This window comes from Anser anser (genome assembly GCF_964211835.1).
Source record: "Anser anser genome assembly, chromosome: 12".
Lineage (NCBI taxonomy): Eukaryota > Metazoa > Chordata > Aves > Anseriformes > Anatidae > Anser > Anser anser.
In genome coordinates, this window is record NC_139733.1 from 23,999,948 (window position 1) to 24,023,619 (window position 23,672).

General features: G+C 38.9%; 1 protein-coding gene across 6 annotated transcripts in view; it reads right to left on the minus strand.

The window, feature by feature from the left end:
• Nucleotides 1-587: 587 nt before the first annotated feature.
• The window catches only part of FGD5 (FYVE, RhoGEF and PH domain containing 5), a 102,075-nt gene continuing 78,990 nt past the window's right edge, over nt 588-23,672 (minus strand). For all 6 annotated transcript variants that reach the window (XM_083795534.1, XM_083795532.1, XM_083795531.1 and 3 more), the window contains 9 exons: nt 17,313-17,396; nt 15,642-15,721; nt 12,721-12,820; nt 10,903-11,040; nt 9,699-9,801; nt 8,168-8,295; nt 5,267-5,395; nt 3,257-3,405; nt 588-2,649 (listed from right to left, as the gene is read on the minus strand). In XM_083795534.1, coding sequence (XP_083651660.1) covers nt 2,613-2,649; nt 3,257-3,405; nt 5,267-5,395; nt 8,168-8,295; nt 9,699-9,801; nt 10,903-11,040; nt 12,721-12,820; nt 15,642-15,721; nt 17,313-17,396 — 948 coding nt within the window. In that variant the 3' untranslated portion in view covers nt 588-2,612. The remainder of the gene's footprint in view (nt 2,650-3,256; nt 3,406-5,266; nt 5,396-8,167; nt 8,296-9,698; nt 9,802-10,902; nt 11,041-12,720; nt 12,821-15,641; nt 15,722-17,312; nt 17,397-23,672) is intronic.

Here is a 23,672-nt window from a genome sequence, read left to right on the forward strand (position 1 = left end):
GCTAGTACATTGTGCCTTATTACTGATTTTTTTTTAATCATTTATGAAGCTGTGGAACAAAATATTTTTTTTTGAGAGAGAACAATAACAGCTAAGAGTTAGGAAGAAAATTTACTGAGCTGCTTATAAGTGAACAGCATACAGTAAACCATCTAGATATCTAAATTTAACATGTTAATCCAGTAATCACTTTTTAGGAAGTTTTATCTCTGAAATTAAGATAATTCCTGTCTTTTGTGCCTAGCTTTGCTCAAATTAGATCAAGTAGGTCTGAAATTATGAGGGCGTTTTATTTTTTTTTCTTCCTCTGCTGAGACCATTTATATCTGTGACTGAAGCAGTGTTGACAGGTGGGGTGGCTCTGTAGTGGTTACATGTACTGTTGACCGAAACACTTGAGGATAGCAATTAGGTCTAAATCCTGTTTCCACCAGAAGGCGTCAACCGCTGTCTCCTGACTTGATATTCTTCCTCAGTTTGTGAGAGAATCAGTTAATTCGTGTGTGCTAACAATAACTGGAAATGCAAAGATGGAATTAAAGAAGTGAAAATAATGTAAAGGAAAAGCCTGTAGAACTGCAGTTATATTTTGACCTTTTATTTTTCCACATTACTTAAAACATGTTTAATAGCACTGTATGTTACTTTTTACAACAAAATACTTTCATGTATTCATTTCCTGCTTATCACTGAAAACTTCATACAGTTAGAAGATGTCAGCACCTAGATCTTCATAATACTGTTCTGTAGTGCATTTTTGTTTTGTCTGAGAAAAGAAATTTTTGTTAGAAATCTTTCTCTGTATTCAACATTCTCTTATTTTTCTCTCAGTGCAAAAAGATTATAAGGGGGAAAAAAACAGTCTATTGGTAGCAAGGCCATAGTTTTAACATGAAACAAAGAGTTAACATTGGTGTTCATCAATTAATGAAAGAATACAAAAGTTTTACTTTTCTTATACTTGTTTTCTGTTTGCATATGATAATCTGTGCTTTATGAAACTATCAGACTCAGATGTATTAAAAAAAATAAAAACAATACAGCTATATTTTTATTTAGTGGTAGACTTGTATTTGTTTTTTTAAGCTTGTTTTTCCAGGTGATAAATTGAACTATCTTTATCATTTGGATACATATTATAGCCCTTTAAAAATATGGAAATATCAAAAATTCAGGTATCCATGAAACTTATTGAAGAAAGGCAAAAATGGAAGTAGTAAAGTCTCCCCTTCCCACAATGTATTGTAATGTAAGTAAATTCTTGAGCATGGTATTTTTATACAAAGATATATTTTAATCATAAATGCCATTCTATTCCTCAGTCAAGTATTATGACAAATATAGGACACAAAACCATTTTATTGCAATGATTATAACATCACTTCTCAACCTTATTTAAAAAAACAAAACAACAAAAAAAACCAACAACAAAAAAACTCCAGAGTTCTACATCTTCATCTGGTATAAAGCAGCACATCTCTGAAGTCATACTGACACTTGGCTGCTGAGAATCCAGCCCTGGAGGTGGAGTAAGATACATTTAGCTACAGGAGTTTCAAAGCACTCTTAACAGAGCAGATACAGACAAGTGCATTTCACCCCACCAGCATGTTTCAAATGGTGCGCTGGTTATATGGATTAAACTTTTAATGACATTTTTCATGAGAACAGCAGAAACATCAGGAGGATTGAAAAAAAAGCTAGACTATTTAAATAGATGATAAAAATCTTAACACTACTAGGTAGGCTAGTGTTAAATAAAAACAGTCTGTAGGTTTGTAATAAATTAAACATATCCTTTGGGTTTGAGTCTGATGCAATATTTAGGGAGACTTTATACTATTCAGTGTCTAGATTTGTAGAGCTACTATAGTGCATTTCAAAGTACTATAGTGGTATGAAATTAGCCCCTTTGAAATAAATTATACAGTGGTTTGTGTATAATTATAAAGGGATAGTAAGTAATTATCCTGGATCATATCTAGTGCAGCATTGGTAGACCAGGTGAATGTTTTTGTTTATTCATTTTCTGTGGAAACAATTTAGCATATGCAGGGCATGATTTCATGCTGGTACTTGTTAATGGATGAGTAATGAACTGGTCCACCAAACTCCTTGGAAACATGAAAGAATGAAGCTGTAGTGAATAAAAATAATAAAGTGCTTTAAATGAGCATTTGTCATTTACTACATTGGTTCTCATTTCATGGTAGACACCAAAACCAACCGAATGAAATATGTTAGTGCTCTACAGTAAGTAAAATTGACCCTGTTGCTTACTGTAGTCAGTATTTCCATATTTTTTTTTGTCTTGATGTTAAACTTAGCTTACCATGAGATCATAGAAGAAGCTTATAACACAGGTTGAACTTGCACAGACATAAAGATCACCATAAATATTCCCTATTTTAAAGTTTCCTTTTGGAAAAAAAAAAAAAAAAGTGGAGGTAAGAGGAAGGAAGTAAAGAGAGCAATCTGGAAACAGTTCATATCTCCAGTGTATGTAACCAGTTTGCCTGAAATACACTATTCAGTTTTGTGAGACGTATAAAAGGTTGTTGGGAATGTATAGAAATCTGAGAATTTATTCCAAGTCCATTGGGTGATTGCTGCTATAAAATGGATGCTTCTTCCATGGCTTCAATCCACCTAAAAAGGGCAGGAAGGAAAGAGTGCTACATATAAAATCAGGTTTCTTTTGGAAATAGAAGAACATAAAGCCTGAAGAGGACTGTGTTTCTCATCCTAGCTCTAGCGAGGAACTATGGTTTTGTGATTAGAACAGGAAATATGAGACCACTAAAGTATGTTTAAAAGCAACAAAACCTCCCATAAACATCAATTTCCTTCCCTGTGTGTCCTGAGGTGCTGGCATTTTTACTTTGAATGTCATGATTATTTTACTAGGTGGAAGCAGTAGCAATAAATTGTGAAATCTGAACAATTATTTGTTGATGAGCAAACTAAGAGATGGATAAATAGAACACACAAATCAGGGAAGCTCCCGTACAAAAATCACATTTGACAGACTTCTAGGTATGATTCTTGAGACTCAGCCTCCTTTCCAACTATTCAAGGGAGCAAAAACACAACAGATTTGTAATCACCCACATCGCTCGCATGCAATTGGGCTTAGTCAACACTGAAAGCCATTTGCTTACTTCATTATGGTAGGAGTTCTGAAGTGAAGGAGAGGAAAACCCTACTGAAGCTTTTACACCTGCACACTTCCAAGTGTGGAAGTCTATCCCCATACCTCTGTGCTGAATTGTTATCCTCTGCTCGGAAGCTATAAAACAGAGTCTGCTTGTGGTAGAGATGGAAAACTGTATCCATACTTCCTTCCTCCTTTTCTGGGGCAACAGTAAAACCCAACAAAGGCAAACTTTCTGTGGCAACTTTGTCCTGAAAACAAACAAGAAGTGAACCAAAAATTAGAAGGCTTGTAACAGCTTGTGGGCTTTTTTCTGAAGACCAGTCATGATACAACCCCTCTCTGGGCTGCAAAAGCAGTAGTATCAGTCTTATGCTGGACTGGTGGCTCTTAAACAGGAACAGTGCCGGTGCATACTTGCACATGTTCACCTAGTCTTAGTCCTGAATTCCAACAACACCTCTAAAAGTCCAGTTATTCATGGTCATCCACAAGGTCAAATTGCCTGTAACTTTCATGGCTACCTTCGACATAATGGTCCACAAGGTAAACTGCAAGGTTGCTGACAGTATGGGACGTGCAGCAACACTTCTGAAAGTTTGAGAGACAGCTCAGTCTCAGTTGTGTTACTCTGAACCACTTTTGTTTGCTGAATGCAAACAGTAGTCTGATTGGTACCTTGTCATTTCCTTTCATAGCAACTTTCATAGCAACTAGCAACTTTTTTTAGAAACATGCACTATGTCAAATAGCATGCTCACACTCAACAACAAGGCTTCAAAACTTCTGACTTGGTAATGCAGTTCAGTGTTAATTTACCCCCAAGAAACAGCCATGAATTTTGCTTGCCAAACACGGCTTTTTATAAGTTAAAGAAACAATAAGCATTATTCATACTGTCATTTACCTGTCACTGAAAGCTGCAGTTTTGGCCACTATATCTGGGTAATGTTTTCTCTAAGTGTATAACATTTTCAGTGTGTGTATGTTGCCTTTGCTTCTGCTCTTAGAAACTGAATTGCAAACTGGGAACATAAAGTTTAGTTAGTCATCCACTGCTCTTTCCCTATCACTGAACCAGATCATTTCAAAAGTCAAAGATGTAAGTAGTGTCTTGGATACAGAATTTGATGGTAATAGTCTGAAATGCTGAGTTCAGCAAAAGTCATAAGAGGCTGCAGGGCCTTGGAAAAAAGTCTACTTCAAAGTTACATGGTCTAAATGTAAAGGAAGCAGGCAGAAAAAATAAGAGGTTACTAACTATACAGCAGCACTGCTGAAGCAATCGATAAGTTAGTTTCTGATGATGGCCAAATGAACTCTTTTGTGCCTCAATCTCATCTGTTTAAAGGGCATTATGATGCTTCATGCCTCACACTGGTGAAGAAAATTTAAATAACTGACGTTTGCAAAGTGTTCTGAGGGCTTAAAATATCAAATATTGCTGTTACTACAATTCTTGTATTGTGTCCTTTGTCTAGCAAAATTAATTTTTATGCTTTTACTTATGAAATCTGTCAGTCATAACCGCCCGTTGTATTGCAATTACTTCAAGTTTACTGGACTGCGGCTATTCACAAAGGAGAAGAAATTAAAATATGAAAAGGGACTAGGAAGAGAAAAAGTACATAAAAATGCTTTAGTTGATACCCAATCTCCTTGGCTACAAGGAGGAGCTTACAGGCCAATACAGAAAGCAGTATTCTCGCCTCTCCAGATTGTCTCCTGTCTTTCCCTGTTGATACTAGTAGGATATATATATACGTCGTATTTATACTTGCAAAAGTACAAGATTCTCCTCACCACCAGAAATGGATTACAGTGCCATCTATAAAAAATCTGGCAGTTACCTTGAAGTATTTGTATGTAAATACCTAGACTAAGGTTGACAGTATATAGCAACACCAGCAAAAAGTCAAATAATGAAGGGCAATTTGTTAAGAGGGTTACTGAGGTCCACCCAGGTTTGTGGCTGAGTCCCCCTGATAAGGACAGCTGCCCAGGAACTCAGTCTGTTAGAACCAGCTCTCAGAGGTTCTGCGGAGAGGTGACTGCAGAGAGCAAAAGAGGAAAGTCAGTTAAGAAACTATTTAAAGTCAGATTGCACAGTACCTCATTTGCTGTGTAAGTATAGAGGACTTTGCCTTTGATAACAAACCAGCGTTTCTTCCAGTGTCTTTTGCCTCTCTTACATCTACTGAGGTAACCACTGATGGTAGCTCCCTCTCCCGAGGCTGCCACCTGGAGGAGAGTAGGAGAAAGCAGGATTTGTGACAGCAGAGGCTTTTCCCCTCCTGATTACGCATGTTCATCTCATATTAGGCAACTAGGGCTATGTCCATGAAACCATAAGTAGACCACTAAAAATATGGAGAAATCAAAAGCATAAGTGTGATTTTACTGTTCTTTTTTTACTGTTAGAAGATGTTTGGTTGAATTTAGTTTAGAAAATATGCACCCAAATTGTTACTAAGGTCAGCAAGTTTACGGTTGTGTTCTGAGAAGGTGTACTTGTCCTTCTTCCCAGCTTATTTTCTGGGGGGGGGGAGGAGGAGAGGAGGCAGCTGAGGGGGGTGAGGTGGTAAACTGAAAGTACATGCTTCCAATATGGAAAGACAGTCCTTTGGCTGAACACTTCTAAGATGTGGGTACATTTAGGACTTTGCAATAGTTTTATATTCATTTATGTTAATAAATTGATAGTGACAATTTCATTTGTGATGTAATATTTCTGAGGAAAGTTACACAGAAGTATTTTGAGATCTAAGCCATTAACGATCTTAAGGGTCCACATTTTGAGTGAATGGAACTATGCACACGCACACCTGCACATAATGCAGTATGCATCATCAATTGCAGTAGTTAACTGCAATTATACCAAATTACAAACAAAGGCCAGAGGTTCAAAACCAGCCTTTCTAACACTGCCAGAATAGAAGACTGAGCAGTATCACAACAGTGTATTGTGGCAGAATAAAAATATTCCAAGACCTGGGTAAAACAAATTAGAAAAAAGTTATGCATCAATGCTACCATGAGACAGTTCACGTTAATAAACATGTGCTGCCACCTTGTGGATAGAAAGACAATACTATTGTCATAACAGCTGGATTTTGGCCTTTCTCAGTTCTTTGCAGTATCCAGTTTTTGTGTTTGTGTTACATGCTTGTATTTTTGGCTTAGTTTCACCTCAGTACAAATAAACCTCAAGAATTTCCCATGTCTTGACATAACAATGAGTTCAGCAAGATGTTTTCACCTTATTTTCTTTAATATAATCTCAACAGAGTGTCTGGGGAAGTGCAGATATAGGGCAGGACTTACTGGATGCTTTAGTCATGACCTGGGAACCTGAGTGCAGCCCTGTGCCATGCGTGATTCTGTTGTGCTGAGGTGGCATTTGCAGCATAACACACTTTTTTCGCCTGTGCCACAGTGGTTTTAGGACTTTGTAACTTTGTTCTGGAGAGCAGCTCAGGACATTTCCATCTGTCTCTCTTTTGCCTCAGGGAACAGTCAGCATGCTGCTGGAGTAGGGATATGACCTCTTTAGGGCACATGTCATTTTAGATCCCAGCTGGAAACACCACCTCTGTGTTAAGTCTCTATACATAAATCATAAAGCATTGATTTTATTTTATTATTTTAAAGCCTTTCTGCCATTTGTAACAGTCCCATGTTGGACACAAACCAATATGCAGTTCCCTGTAGCCTTCTCTTTCCTTGTTGTGTGCTACAACTTGAAATTTCAGGGCTGACAAGGAGACCTGTGCCCTGCATTTAAGATCGTTACTAAAATCTTCTCATCAAAGTGGCTTGTTGAGCACTTCCACCCTCTCCTTCAGTACCCTTGTATGAATCCCTTCCAGCCCCATAGACTTATGAACATTCAAAGGATGTAATAGGTCACTTACAGTTTCCCATTTAATTACAGGGGCTTCATCTCACACCCTGTCACCATCTTCCAACTCAGAGGGGCTGGGTACCCTGAGAACAAATAGCCTTACTAATAAAGACTGAGGCAAAAAAGGCATTAAATACCTCAGCCTTACTTCATCTTTTGTCACAGTGTTTTCCATCACATCCAATAAAGGATGGAGATTCTTTTAAAAAAAGTCTATTTTGTCTTCTTCTGCACTAGCCAAATTGAGTTCCAGTTGGGCTTTGGCCCTTCTAATTTTCTCCCTGTGCAACTTGACACCTCTGTAATCCTCCTGAGTTCTCTTTGCTTTCTTCCAGAGTTCATGAACTCTCTTTTTCTTCCTGAGTTTCTGAAGAAGCTATGATTAATACTTGCTGATTTCAGTGAAATGTGAGTACTTTACTGTGTTCAGGTTCAACAGGCAACTTTGCTACCTAGACTGCATCAACATGATTGACACCTTGTTCCTTGAAAGAAAATTAATATAGCTGGAGAAACTGTGGTCCCTTTGAAACAGGTGGGGATTTTGCTTGTTTACATTGGTGGAATCAAGGTTTTATCAGTTTTATTTGAAATACTTTGGTTTGAGCTGGGGGGAAAATGACTGATTAAATGTGCACTCCTGAATTACTTGCCAAAGAGTAGAGTCGATTCCCTAAGTCGTATTTTATTTTTTGAAATCGAAGTAAAATTTCAGAAGTAAGTATCTTGTCATAAAAAGTAACTGACTGACAGCAAATCATGCTCTGTTGATACTTGTGAAGGTCTACGGCCTGCCTTCTTTTATTAGCTACTACCGTGAGGTGGTCTTAGTTTTTTCTGAAGACATTACAGGTTGATGAAGTAATTAAAGTAAGCTGCTCTAATTCGGGTTTCTTAGTGGGCTGAAGAAGCTTTTGTGGTATCTTCAGAGCTCAGAGTACTTTGTGTTTGAAATACTAGTGTGAAAAATAGAAAAGATAATTGCATGATGCAAGTAGACCAGGGCATGGGCTGAGCCCACTGCACACCGAATAAATTATAAACATAGCTGCTGAAATAGCACACAGTTCTGTGCAGTTCCTTGCCTTTCTCAGGCAGCTTGGTCCTACCTCCATAAGAGCTGAAGGAATCTTCTTCTGTTTCTTAAAAGATGAGTAATGGATATTGTGGAAGACAGAGAAGGCACTGCTTGAACACCTGGATGAAGTTGGAGGGAAGCTCACACTTAGTGGCCGCTCTGCAAGATTAGGAAAATTCAGAAGGGAAGGGGGAAATAGGTGAATCGGTACATATCATAGTAGGCGTAAGAGACACGTGATACACTAATGCAAACCAGCTATGGAAAATGCAATGCCTCCTCCATAGCTGTTTTTTATTTCAGCTTTTCTTTTGAATTACCCCTTTAAGTCTGGCTAGCTTGCTGGATTTCATAGCACCCTAGGGTAATGGTAATAACCTACAGCTTCTTGAAAGCAGCCTGCAAGAAAGTTGACAAGGCACTAAACACAGCGTGTTTTCTTCTAAGTTAAAATCAAAATTAACCAAATGGCTTTTCCATCTCACTCTCTGTTCTGTAACATCTCTGCAGGATGGATTCACCAATGGGACATTCTTTCTGTATAAAACTCTTTGAGAACTCTGTATTAAGAACGCTTTGAGTTCTGCAAGGGAGACAGTTTTTCTGTCTGCTTGTCAGTCTTCATTACCCCTTGTTGTCTGAGTTCACATCTTCATGATCCTCTCCTCTGGCAACACACATTATCAGGAAGTTTTGGTAAAGCTCAGCATTGTTTTAGCACAAATCTGAGTTATCAATTCTTGGGCACACAATGGCTTGGGAATGCTTTGGCTGTTGTGACAGCATCAGTTCATGTGTTTGCTTGGCTAGTGTTAATTTCTTTAATCAGAATGGAAAACTAAATTCACCTGTCCCTGTTATTTTAGCTGTGACACTGGAACGTGCCTACTTTTAGGGATTGTCTACATGAATAATTGTGGGAGAACATTATTTCATGTTCATTCTCTGTTCATATACACATTTTTTTAATATTGGTATTATATATATATATATATATATATAACCCCCCCACCCCAATTTATTTTTGATTTGGATGTGTATTTAAAATGGAACACGGACTCACAGTGGGACAAAAACATACAGAGTTCTAGTTAAGCCATAGCTCTTCTGCTTTGAATTTGTGCTTTCATCTATTCCAAGATTAACTTCCCATGTAGAAAAGCTCTTAGAGGCTCTGCACTTTGCTTAGGCATTTCTTGTTGTAAAAGCTACAAGGGTGAGGACAGAATGAGGAATAGTAAAGCCACTGTTTTCCTATAATGTGTAATTCAGTAGAAATGACAAGGAATAGCTATCAGCTATATAATGTTTGCATCTCACACTTCTTGCCGCAATTCTGGCTTATCAAAAGGCCAGAGAAACCCTCGAGGACAGTCTGGCTTTCTAATAAAGTTTTAGCTGCCATACAGCCTGCCACTCTTGGGACGTCAATACACATGCCTCATGCTTGAAATGAGAAATCCTGTCACAAAACTTAACATAGTAGGCAGGTCCTAAAACCCTCCCTGTTATATAAACAGGCACCAGATTTGTCAGTTTTGCCAAGAATGAAGGAATCTTACCTCTTTTCTTCAGTTCCATATAGCAGCTGTCACAGACTTTGGCTGCTTGATCTTTGAGGTACTTCAGAGGGTACTTGTTTCTTGAACAATTCCGACATACAATCTGTTCCAGAAAGGAGAGATACATGTAAATATAATTTTAATTGGTACATATGCATATACAGAAGAAATCCTTTGAGTTGTTTTGGAGAGGAAGATGAATAGTGGAGCAGATATGACTCTGCTACATCAGTGTCAATCCGGGTAAGTCTACTGATTGAACTGTGATTGCTGTAGATTTACACTGTTGTAAGCCAAGCAGAACTGATCACAGAATTTAGCTGCACACCATTTCTATGCTTATCTCTACAGGAACTTACACCTTTCCCCCTATTAAAGCACAGAAAAGCCACTTTAATATTACTCCTGTTTTCATAGTTTTGCTAGTAACATTATTTTCTGAAGCAAGCTTGCATGTTCCCACTATCCCTGTCTACGTACTGACTGATTTTTCTCTGTGAATTTGGGAAAAAAATGTTTTTTCACACTAGCAGAAATTAAAAATTAAAAGTAATAATTAAAAATAAAACACAAAACAAAATAAAAAAACACTGAGACTAAAAGAGAACCTTGGTTCAAAACAGGACTGTAAATTTGTATGTATAAACAAATCTCTGGAGTCAGAGAAAGGAGTGATAAAGGAACAAGAACACTGGGAAGCCTATAGATCCTCGTGGCTTTAGGGCAAACAGCAGCAGCTCATCAGTGGTGCTTGGAGAAAGCTTTCCCTTTGGTTACTGACCAAACCATTCCCTGTCACTGAATTTCATCCCTTTTTTGGGAAGATAATTTTAGTAGCTGTTATTAGGGACAGGACATGGATTTTGGACTGCTCTGGTCCATATCTTTAACCTGTGTTTTTAGTGTATTGCTTCATTGTCTCCAGTTCTAGCTGCAGATCAGATATGACAGCTGGACTCAGCAACAATTACCATGTAAGCCTTCAACTACCAGCCTTTGGGAATTAATTTGCCTCTCAAGGGAAGGTTGCTGTTGTTCCTACTAGTCATTAGAAACCTAATCACCTAATCTAACAGAGCACTAACAGTTTGGGAAGCCAAATTCTGGTCTTAATGTTGCTACAAGTTTGTACAAATTACACCAGTGGCAGCCAGTGTCTTAGAAGTGTGAATACAGCCCCCCTGAGGAGCTGTACATCTCTTACCTTCCCACAGGCATGGCAATGATGTCGCCTCAAAGTGAGCGTAAAGTCACAGCCACAGTTCATGCACATCATGACATGGGACACAGGTACCAAAGTAGGAGGCCTCTCACCCAAGGTTATTCCAAGCTTCTCCCTTAGCTTAAAATCCAACAAGAATGAATTAAGAAGCATCCACACTTCCAAAGTACAAAGTGACTTCCCTCATACAGTTTTTTCATTGCAGTCCACCTGCTACAATCCCCATTTTTTCTAATTCTCAATGCACATTGAGATGGAGGTGCTTCAGCACTGGAAGTCTATGGCCAATCAGTACATGGTGCTGTGAAAGCCAGAGTCACAACAGGTAAGAATCAATGCAGACCTGTTGTTACTGGTCAGGCACTGACAATTTTCCACATCAGACAAAGATTTTATTCATTGTGTATGTAAATTGTGGGTAAGAACATGAGTTAAAGCCATCTTTTTATTAGCAGTTTTTGAAATAGCATCCCTAAAAAGCTCCATAGTTTTCAGCTGAAAAGGGGCTGAGCTCATTATTTCATTATACCTTGGAGCAGTTGGAGCAGTTTTATCACTGGGGAAGAGAAAGGACAGAAAACAGTAAAAACTTGTTTCTTTTCCAAAGCAAACTGTGATGTGCACAAAGAGGAATTTATCCCCACACAATCCAAATATATGTAAGCAGCTTTAGGAAATGTATTCACTATTCATATTACATTGGAATGCACTAGGCTGCAGTTATGCAAGTGCCTATGCCTGTTCTCCATGCCCATGGAGCCACGGTCGATGTGAAACTGAACCTAATTTAATAAGCCACTGCTGAGATGCGGGCGTTACTTCTGGTTCAGCACAGAAATATCTGGGGTACCACACTTTCAGTTCACAACAGTGTAGTGTTTGGCACAGGTAGTGCACACTCTTGTGCCCTTGAAGGACTGTTTGCTAGGAAGGTTTGCTATGAGGAAAATAGACTCCTGCAAGTAAATAGGATGTAATCCCTCCAAATTTCTTCTTGTGCACATTAAGATTTACATCAGAAGTAGAGCTGCAAAAGAAACTATTTTTTCATGTGTTGAAAAAGGCTTTTATTTAAGTTGCTATGCAATAGAATTTCTAATTTTTATTGTTAAAAATTTGAAAGCAGATTAACTTCAGGGCAGCAAGAAAATTCTGGTTTGTTTTTGGATTTTTTCTTCTGGAAATCTTCAAAAACTAAGTGCCCCTCTTTTTTTTTTTTTAGTTTTCTTTATTTAGTAAAATCATAGGGTTCTGCTTAATCTAAAATAGCACTTTTACTTTTGTCAAGCACATTCTTTGCCTTCATAACCGAGAGCAGTACAATTGAAATCAATGAGAAAGCAACAATATACATCAATTGTGCAGGTTCAATTAGAATATTGCTGGTGAGGTTTGCATTGGCAGTGGCTTTATTGTTTGTATAATATAACTAATGGGTAGTTTTGTTTTCTTACATCTACAGAGTTCGTACCTATTTTTTGATCATCCAGGATAGTTACTGTTTAGGACCAAATTTTGCTAGTCTTCCTCCATGAGAACTCATATTTAAGCACAGACCACAGAATACAGAGTGTGATTAACATTTCAGGTGGCCTCTCAAACCATGAACTGTGGTATGAGGTTTGTTATTTAGGCTTGACATACCGATTTAAATGAAAACAGTAAGAATGTCCTGCCCCAGAAACTCTGCATTTTATAACCCTCCTCCCTTTCCTCCTTCCCACCCCCTCTCCCTCTGTGTGTGTCCCCACTGCCCTCCCACTTCCCCTTCAAGCACTGAAAGATTTGGCTTCCTCTTACCTCCACGTTGCTGTGGAAGGTGGAAGTATTGTGAGCTTTGTAGTCATCAGGGATGTGCCTGCTGATGCAGCTGTACCAGTCATCCCTTTCCAAGCAAGAGCTGTGGAATGAAATACAGCAAAGCAGTCAATGCCATGCACATCAGGAACCAAAACAAACGGGTCTGGATCTGAGGAGAAAATCTTCACTTTATGAATGTTTGATTTTACCCACTCACGCATTGAACCAGTTGTTTTCAACCAGGAACAAAACTGACTGTTGTATTTATTCAGCTGGGTGATTAGTGTAGATCAATGGTTATGACTGTGACCAAGCAGGAAATAAGTGGTCAGAAATGTTTTTCAAAGTAGTTTCTGACTTTTCTATAAGCTGCTCAATCCTACATCACATTAGACTATGAAATGTTTCTTCTGCCATGTCTGCCCTAGCTATTAGGCACTCTAAGGCATGTAGTGTTGGCATGGGTTGCTCAGAATAAGTGTGTTTGTGCTCATCTCTACAGCATTTCCTCTAGTTGCAGTTATGCGTGGAGGCTAGTAGTTCTCTGAAATGGCCCCTAGATGCCCCCTTTGCACTAGACAAAACACGGAGCACTTCGTGCTTCCTTGTCAGTCCAGCCGCCCCAGAAAAGCAACAGGGCTCTTAATGCCTGTTACTTCCCAGATGCATTTTTTCTTGTAGGACCAGTAGCTGGTCCTGCATATGTTAGCTGGCTTTCATGTTGTGACTTCAAACTGTGTGCATAATGTCCGTCTGAAATTGTGAACAGCTCTAGCTGTTTTCAGCATCAGTCAAAGGAGAGGATGCAGCTCAATGTGTTGTTCCCCCCTCCCTGAGTCATACTAGCTACTCACATTAAAGCTATCCACTACAGTTCCTTTTAAAACTAAGCACTGGCGTCATTGCCAGCTGCTGTTCATCTGTGATTTCCATACACTATGCTCAGGAAGGCCACCAAACAAGACATCTAAGGACAATTTGTCCAATTTGTCTTTTGTGGTCTTAAAAAAAAAAAAGGGGGGGGGGGCAGAAGAGACGAAGTACTAGAGTTAATCAATGATCCCTGACTTGGCATTCCTCTGCACCCTGAACATAAGCTCTCATCTGTCAAGAACACCAGCAGTCATTCTGTTTACTCATAAGAGAAACTGAATGGGATGGGATTTTGTCACAGTGCTACCCACTGTTGCTCTGAATTAGTCTCACAGGGTGATACACTGACTGCGTTCTCCCAGTGCTCTGTTGTTCTATAAGGGCACCAGATGGTTACCCCTGTGTCCAAAAGGAATATTTTTGACATGTAAATAAAGGTGTAACAGCAGTATCAGCCTTCTCTATAAAAGCTCTGTGCCCAGATCTATCACCAGCTCACTGCAAGCCCAGAACATGGCTTTTTGGGCGAGCCAGCCATTTTTAGTGCAAGATGTGAAGACTTTACAGCACCACCTTCTCATATAGGCACGCCAACTTTTTTGCCTTTAGCTCCTGGCAATGCTGCATTTCCTCAATGCACATTCACCTTGTCTCATGCAAATTTAAAAGCACTGAGGTTTTTTGATAATCAACAACTGGCCTCCAGTGCAGGCCTGCAACACCTCAGTTTGAACAATAAAAGACAGTTTTTAAGGATGCTTGAGGCCTTCTGGTATTTGTTTTGACTAAACACAGACTTCATATATATGAACGCAAAAGGCAAAGGACCACATAAGCAGAGCATCCCATGCTGCTTCCTGGGGATGCCAGCTTCAGTTGGTCTGGATAAAAGGGGCATACAGTAGTTACTTCCCCTCTGCAACAGAGAAGCACCATACACTTGCTTTTTTAACTGTCAGCAGGTGATTCAGAAGTACCGTGTGTATATTTTGAAGGTTGTGATGAGTGTGCAGATCTAAGAAAACCTCAGATATTTTCTCATGTGCCGGTTGTAAAAGGAAACAGACAAAGACTTTGACAAATATCTAAGCACTGTCCACAGATGGCAGATCTTCCTGGAAATATAAAAGTTCCAAATTCTGAGTAAGAAAGTGTCTCCCTGTCTACCTATTAAACTGTGTAGTTTAGGGAAGTCTGCTGTGTTTCCAGCCATGCTGTAGTTGGAGACTGATGGTGAGAAAATTGGTATTTAAAGTTTTGAAGACCTTTTTATTTGGAAGAATTAATTTTAATACCACTGCTAGGATGGTATGTCTTTTATAGTAAACTACACCTGAAAATCAATCCACCTCTGAGTATATTTGCGGGATAATTTTGGTCTAGAAGCATGAAAAAACACAGTACACTGCAATCTTGTAACCAGAAACCAACCTACAATCTCTTTCTACCATTAGTTTTTAATCCCAGGATAGAGATCCTGGCTTCCAGTTGCAATCAGTACTAGCACTACACAAACTCATTAGTGAAATTCCTTTTATTAGAAAGACCCATGAGATTGCCAATAAAGTTTAATTTCATCTTTGTCATTTAGGCATTATTAAGTGCTTTTACGTCTATTGCATGGTATTACCTATTTACAATGTTCTCCAGCAATTTTGCAACACTAGTTTTATGAGCTAAAAAGTGTAATTGTGAAAGGGAAGGATAACATGCTCATGGTGTTACAAGGAAAGAGTGTGAGAGGTCAATGGAAAATCCTCAGGCTTCTTAGTAAGATTTTCTTCTCTTTCCTCTCTCTTTAAAATGTTTTCAAAAGCTAAGTTCTAATCATTACTCATTATACGAGTTGAATTAGCTACAGTTTGTGAGCTTTGCATTTATATCTTCATTGTGTAATTAAGCGCTCAGCCATTGTCTGTCACAACAGCACAGACTGAAACCAGTTAGAAGAGAATGAGAGACTAATTAAGGCTTAAATTTTGGTTAGATTAATCTAGAGATACAACTAGAATGTAACACCTTTTGCCATGGCAGTCTGGGGACAGTACCTTGCTGACAGCATCAGGCAATATTCATCATATTCAATCTTCAGGACGTTTTGGGCTTTTTCTGTCACAGGGCGGCTGACCTGGAAACAAATGCCATGAACATAAAGGTGGAGTTAAACTGTCTATAACCAGTACACTGTACAATTCTCAATGCAAACGGATCTTTGATGTCCCAGCCATATGTTTCATACTTCAATGCCAAGAAATGGGCTGGTAGGGTTTTCTACCTATTCTGTTCCTGGTTTAATTGGGAATGCTTTCTATTTCAATATGGTGGTGGTGCAAAAGGGAAAAATAAAATCATTTAATCCAACTTGAAAGGTAAGGATAAAATATCAGTCAGGGTAGAATTTTAATATGATAATCTTAGGAGATATTTAGTCTGACAAGTGTCAGAGTATTTTGGGAAGAAGCCTTGGCTGTTTCTGGAATGAATGGAAATAATTCTCTTCCTGACAGGTAGATCATATACAGAGAAGTCCTTTAGATCAGTGAATGCCTGCCTGGAGCCAGGCTCTTTAAGAACAAAAAATACTTAAAAGCTACAGCTCAGATAAAATTCCTGCCATGTAGTGTATTAGTCATCTACTAACAGCAACAGGCACTTAAGAGAAACATAGCTTCATGGTACTGGAACTATTATGCTAATGACTCAGTGTTTCAAATGTACTAACAAGTACCTGTTCTGCAATTCCTTTCTACTTAGAGGTGGTACTTTTTGGCAATTCCTATGTCAGATGGGAACTCATAGTTAATTTTAGACTATGAGGTCTTTAGGGTGATTAGCCTTCCACCTTTTCATAAAACCCTAATACACCTTGTATCATTCTGCTGAAATTCATTACTAGTACTTCACGTCTTGCTTGTTTCCTAGAGCACCAAGCTCCTGGCTTGCCACTTGAAGTCTTCTTTCATAAAAATACAACTTGGCATATTGGCCATAAAACAGTTAGGAAGGTTCCTGGTGGGAGGTATGTAATGGCCATCTAGGTCAGAGCCAAAAACCATTCCAGCCCAGAATCTCCTGTTGCACAGGTACCAGTACCATCTGATGCTTAGGGAAAGACCGTAAGAACAGGACAATTGTGTCCAGTTTCTGCAATCTGCAGTTAAGGAATTTACTGAACAAGAGATTATCTCCGTATCATTGCATGTAACAGCACCCAATATACCATTTCCCCATGAAGTTTTAGAATCCAGTAACATTTTTGATGAAGACAGTCAAAGGTCACATAAAAACCAGGCAAATGAAAGCTTATGTAAATTCTAAGTGGTATGGGTTTAAAATCTGGTAGCCTAAGTCCTAGTTAATGTGTTGTAGGGAACAACTGTGCATTGTCTGGAGACATGAGGAGGGGAATGGACAAAATAGGATAATAAATCTTTTCTGTCTCCAGTTTCATGATCAGATAGTAAATCTGATTTTGGCTTGCATTATTCATTACAAGCCTGAGTAAGGCTGTCATACTAAACCACAACCTTATAGATAATGTTATGTTTATATTATTTTTCCTTCTATCTCCTGGAAGAGGCAATGAATGGAATCCCCTGATAGCAGGTCCATTCCTTCTCTCCCCTTGCCATGAACTGGAAATGAGACATAAACCAGCAAAGCACTAACTGCTCACTGTACAACTTTGATTCTAGCCTATAATACAGATAAGGCATTACCTTCATGCTTGACACAGCCAATGTGTTTTTCAGTCGGTATTTGCCATCCTTTTGGGGATATGTATACAGCAGAACATCATTCATCTACATGAAGAGAAAGACAAAATCAATAATTTGCAATACGGTTTGCAGGCCTGACTATTACTCCTGGGGGGGATACCCAGAACAAGCAGTAACTTGATGAACTGTCAGGATTGTTGCTACAGACAAGCCCAAGCTGCACAGCTTAGGTCAAGACCTGCATTTACAGAGAGCTCTGGGGAGTCTGGATCCAGGACTTTGATTCCTTCCCATTTTTGAAGCTGCTAATGGCTAAGCAAGTAGATATTCAGCCCCCTTCTTATTCAGCTTGGGTGAAACAGATGCTTGTTTTAAGGGCAGTGCTGTGTTCAAGTTGGGAAGACAGGCTCTGCATTTATTACCTGGCAATACCAACTAACTGCTCAGGATGCTGATGCTCTGACTCTGCCCCCAAGACAGCGAAGCTGTGGTGGGTAGGGCTGGGTTTCATGGCCTTCTGTTTTCAGGGCAAAAAGGAAGTGGAGGTAGGAGAGTTGTCAGGGTCTGGAGGAATGATTCAGGGAGGAACGGTTTGGATATTTGAGAGAAGTAACCAGACTTCTCTGCTAGCAGAATTCTCCCAGACACACAACAACATTGCTGGGTCCATGTGCCACAGCAGAGACCATGGGATGGCAAAATTAGAAACATTTTTTTTAATTTTATGAGGAAAAAAACATCTGTAACTCAACACCCCAAATTTCTCCTTAGTTCTCACAGTTCTTGGCATGTTTATTAGACAGCTTCATACAGAATAGGATCAGATCTTCTCTGCTGTTTGCCTATCTTAATAGACATTATTGCAGCCTTTTGCCTCTGTGCCAGCAAACAAATAAATGAAACAGTGGAACTGGACCTGGCAGGTCTTTGCTGGCCTCTCCTTCCCATACTACCAGAAGGAAAAGCTGTGTCAGTGGGCCTCAACATTGCTAAGGTAACGCTTGCATGCTTGCATTCTCTGCTTTACTTGAACGAGCAGATCATATTCTGTTGTTTTCTTTCTCTCACATCAATACCAATATGCATAAGTCGCAAGGCACAGGTAATACTGTGTGATGCCAGAGACAACATGTCTTAAATGCAGAAATTCTGAAGAGAAGTTAAAGTAAAAAGAAACCAGCTTCACTTGGATTCCTTTGCGGCAAGGACATTTTAAGGTAGCCAATTGGATGCTAATAGTATTGCATTTTGGAAGGAAAACTATAATAAAGGGAGAGGCTAAGAAGAAGGAAGAAAACTAAAGAATCATTGAAAATTGAACACAGGAGTCCCCCTTGTCTTGTGTTGGCAGCCTGTCCAACCAGATTGTGAACATGACCTATTTATGTAGAATACATGTCATTTTTTAAATTTGGCAATAAAATAACATATCCTTTATGACTGGAATTGTTGGGGTCTTGCTATCACTGCCCGACTGCCTAAAACTGTTGTTGTGAGATTTTCATTCACTCGCTTGTCTGAAAAAAAAATGGAAGTAGAGCCTTATGGATGTTTTCTTAGTAGGTCATAATTCAGCTTTCTTACAGAGCAGTAATAGTAGTTAAAGAAAAATGACATGGGATATATCTTTATCACCTTGAAGTTAACAGCAAAATTGTTGCCTTTGTTAGGGGTCATGAGCTAACTCATGGGTACCAGTTCGTTAAGCAGCAAATCAAGTTTCCGTGCATTAGCTGCCCATCTTTAAAATGCACATTGCCACTAATGTGGGGAAACATACACTGGAGTGACTTTCTCTAAAACATCTTACCTCAAATTTTACTCTTTTTAAAATTGAATTGATTTTAACGAGTAAGATCAACTAATATTGTTGTGGAAAATTATGAAATATTTCATTCTAACATTTTGAAAAGGAAGTTTTATTTTTTGATTCAAATGGTGTTTCTTTTTATTTAGGATTTTATATAAGTTAAAATTAAAGGATGATAAGCGAAAGGGTTATATAGGCATCCCTAAGATTAAATAAACTATTTGATTTTCATCTATTATACATTGCTTAGTGGAGAAAAAAAAAAGAAAGATTTGGTTCTCCATTATTTTTAGCAAAAAGACTCCCAAGCTTTCCTCCATTGGCCACTCTAGGGTTCAGTTCTCTGTGGCCTTCTAGTAAGTTATAATTGATGCAGAATTTAAAGCTCTTTTAATATAACACTTTTAAACTGAGGGTATTAAAACATACTATCAAGTCAGAAAAGGCATCTCAGACTCTAGTCTCTGTCTAGTCTAAAGTGGAATATTTACTCCTTTGCAACAAAACAATAGAATTTCCTTAGAACAGGGTGACAAATGGCTTGTCACTGTATTTTTATGCCATTTGCTTACTGCTCCATAATTTACCTTCCCTGCTAACATTAGTCCAACCAGCTCAGTGACGCCTGCACAGTACTGACCACATGATGATTCCTAGTTTAATTACAGCTATCCATAAACAGAAAATTCATCTCAACCTGCTGAACTCTGAGCATCTACGAGGCTAAGCTGGGAAAACCTGAGCAAATGTAAACCTCACTGTAAAGCAGTTGTAGGTGCCAGTACTTGAGACTTGTTTCAAACCACTAGAAAAGGTAACTAATTATGAGCACTAAGCCCAAGAAAGTGAAATCCTAAGAGAGATCTTTAGGATTCTGGTATAATGTGCTACTGGGTTTCTTGGACAGAAAACCCCACTTAACTTATTTATTTAAAAAGTTCTGTGTTTCTTTACAAAGCAGCTCATCCTTTCATTACTGTTGATTAAGAAAGAAATCTTGGTGCCCACCATTGTCATGGCAGCTCAAATCAATATTCCAAGATTTTATTAAACATTAGTGATGACTTTGTTTTATAATTGCCCAGCAGAGGCTTTTTACCTCCTTCTGCTTTTTTGCACAGTATATTTTGCACAGGTAGGCTGTGATTCTAATTGCAATCTCACCAGCCACAGCTTGTCACAATGAAATTATGACAAATATTTCAAAGCTTACTAGGCAAAGCATGCAGATTTTCATGAAGAAAGGGTTTGCACTCGCTGCTGTCTCCTTTGCCACGTCTACACTGGAGACCTGAGTGGTGGCTATATGAATGGTATACACAGAACTAGCTTGAGTAGCTGGGGCTCATGCATCCTCCTGCTTCGTGCTGCACACTGTTCCCTGTGAGGAATGTGATATAATCCTATCTTGCAGTCCCTCAGGAATCTGTGGCGGAAGAGCTTGACAGCTTGACAGAACCCCCAAGTAGTTCCCAGAAGTTCTTGGGTTTTACACACTTTGCCAGAAAAGTTTTGGAACAGCTGGGATTCCCAAACTGTATACATATTGCTATAGGAGCAAATACCCCTTTTCTGCACTACCACATGCACACACAGTCCTCAAAACATAACACAAAGAGGGATATTTCTGCTCTTTTCTTTTTTCTCTTAATGTTTTTTCTCCTTCTTTTTATAATTCCCTCTGTTGTAATGGGAACCCAGTAGAATTAGATGTCAGACCAAATTGTCTAATTTATGGTGTTCAAATTTAATGATCCAAACAAGCTTATGCTGTGCTGAATGGCTGGTACCTGTATGTAGTGCACTTTGTGTCTAAAAGCTCCTACCATGTTTGTTTTTTTCTGAATATTTTAAAGGATAGTTCATTGTGAACCCTGTGCTGTTCAATTCAAGTGTTAAACATCCTCTGAGTGTCAGTGGAGCAGCCTGAACGTGTGGTGGGGCTGCATTTTCCAGGCTCTGACTCAGAAACCTCCCCTATGCTCCAGCCCTGCTGGCTAGCGCATTAGACAATCTCCCATTTGATAGCAGCTTCCCACACCCCACTTGCAGCACAAGCTGTCTTTGTAGAGGAATTCTTGGAAGGGTGAGATAAGAGACAGTGTCTGAGTTGCAAAGTTCTGTGGCTGGGGGGCAGTCAGGGGCCTGCCAGCATCAGCAGCCCCATACTGCACTGCAAAGAGGCCTCAACATCCTTGTAAACAGAGACTGGACTCAGGAAACAGGCGCCCAGCAAAGCTCACCAAACATCCTGCCAGGAAACACCACATTCAACAATATCATCAGCCTGCACAAAACAGTCAGCTCAAGTAAACTTGTGATACACACAGTGTACACCTCAAAAGCCCCTAAACGCATGCGCTACACACTCATGCATATAGGACCTGTGCACAGATATACAACTCTCCTTATATATTCAGAGCACAAGTTTGCATACCACCAATGCACAACCTGAATGCAAAGGCCAAAGAAGAGTTTGGCACACACCCAATTTTTATGGTGCATTCTAACTACAACTTTAGTTGGATGGGCTCATCTCTTGAGATGTTTAGGGGCTAAATTCTCAGACTTATCCTTCAATGTATACTCTTCCGCTGAAATTTTCTCGTGGTCTTGGGCTTGACTCAGCTATAGACAAAGTTCATTACAAAGAATTTAGAAAACGGTGTTTATGTAAAAATGTTTTGGATAGCTAAGGTAAACACTTATTTCATCCAGATCTAAACCAAACCACACCTGTACTTACTCACATCTGATAATCTTTTGGAGTGGCAACTGAAGCATCATAAAACTATATATATATAATTACAAAAAAAAAACAAAAAAAACAGTGTGAAAGTTTTTTGATAAATACTTCAGGGTAAATTCTTATCCTACCTGTATTTTACCAGGTCTTCAAAGGATTTAGATACGGTCCTTAGAATATGAAGGATTTAAACAAATGTAGGTTTTAAGAGACAATATTTAGAGGGTTATTCTAGTCTTGGAGGTTTGTGTGTGTTTTTCTTTCCCTTGGACATCTGAATCAAGACAGCACATGGGTTAGGCTAGATGTACTGGCAAAGGGAAGGATATGTTCATGCAGATCTTAGCTGTTACAAAAAGGTGTCAGCAGTGATGGATGGTGGGGGCCTTAAGACTGCTGTAGCAAAGGTGCTACATGCAAAGATGGAATATGTTGGTAGAGTTGTGCAGTAGTTATCTTAATGTATTCATAGACTGAATAGTCCATTAAACACTTGAGTGGTGGTGGCATAACAGAGACTTCACAGTGTTAGGAGATAATGCAAAACCATTCAGATGTTAATGCAGGAATTACCACATTCCACACTGGTTCTGTTTCCTGCATTTTCACCATCCTGCTCATGTACAAGTAGAAAATGTTGGTAAGAGGAAAAAATAAGAAGAATTAATGGCAAAATGTATGCCTTCTATTATAAACCATCTCTCCTTCTCACAATGATCCCAGGGTGAAACGCTGTCAGCACTTACAGAGGCCACAGCAAGTATGTATTCCAGACATGTAACCCCCTTATTTTAAAAGGAAGTCTGCAAACAAGTACTTTGATGTTAATTCCAGCAGTAAGGCTCAGTACTTTATGGTGCTTTTCTAGGGAGGAATTCTAAAATCTCTAAAATTCTAAAGAATTTTTCAAACGTTAACAGGTAAGCATCACAAAATCCTATGACAGGCAAATATTATTTTCCCCTTCATACAGATAAAAGCATAAAAGTAACTGTCGTTATACAATAAGCTACCTGCAAAGTTGAGAACAATGCTCAGGAGCATGGAGTCTCAATGTAGTGTATACAGCCCAATGTAGTGTATAAAGTAAAAAGGAAAACATGGGTGTTAACAGCAGATCTCCAAAATGGTGGGTTTTCATCTCTTTTGATTTGTGAATACTTAAAATTTTCCAGTAACTGATAACTGGTTAATTTTTCTTAACTATCTTAGAAGAATTTTGCAAACCCTCATCGAAAACTGCTGCTTCAATCAACAGAGAACTGGAGATATGTGTTCAGAGGGACTATACCCAGGTGGTGCACACAATTATCAAGTAATTTAAAAAGACATGGATATCAGGAGCTAAAACCCAGCCCTGGAGTTTCAAGGATACAAAACTCACCCAAAGACAGCTTTCCTAAACTTTACCAGTAGTGTTCTCTATTGGTTCTGATAAGATCTCCTAAGGCCTTAGAGGTAGATTTTTAAGTATGAGACTTAATTGTTGAAAGTATTCCTCCCAAGCACCTTGGAAACCTGAACTCTCCTTTGCAGAATTATGGCCTAGTCAAGGCTGAATGGAGCTGTGGTACAAATGGAGGGCTGCACAGCACTTATTCTTATATGCAGGGCATACAAGTACATGTGTGAAAGAGGCTACAGTCTTCTGTGTCCTGTTAGCAACAGAAACCCGCTTACCACATCACTGCTTAGAATTAAATGACTCGCAGCCCTGAAATTTCTTCTCTGGTTTACAGATGTGTAAGCACAGGAGAAGATATGAAAGAGATAGTAAAAATATGAAAGAAATATGAAAGAAATC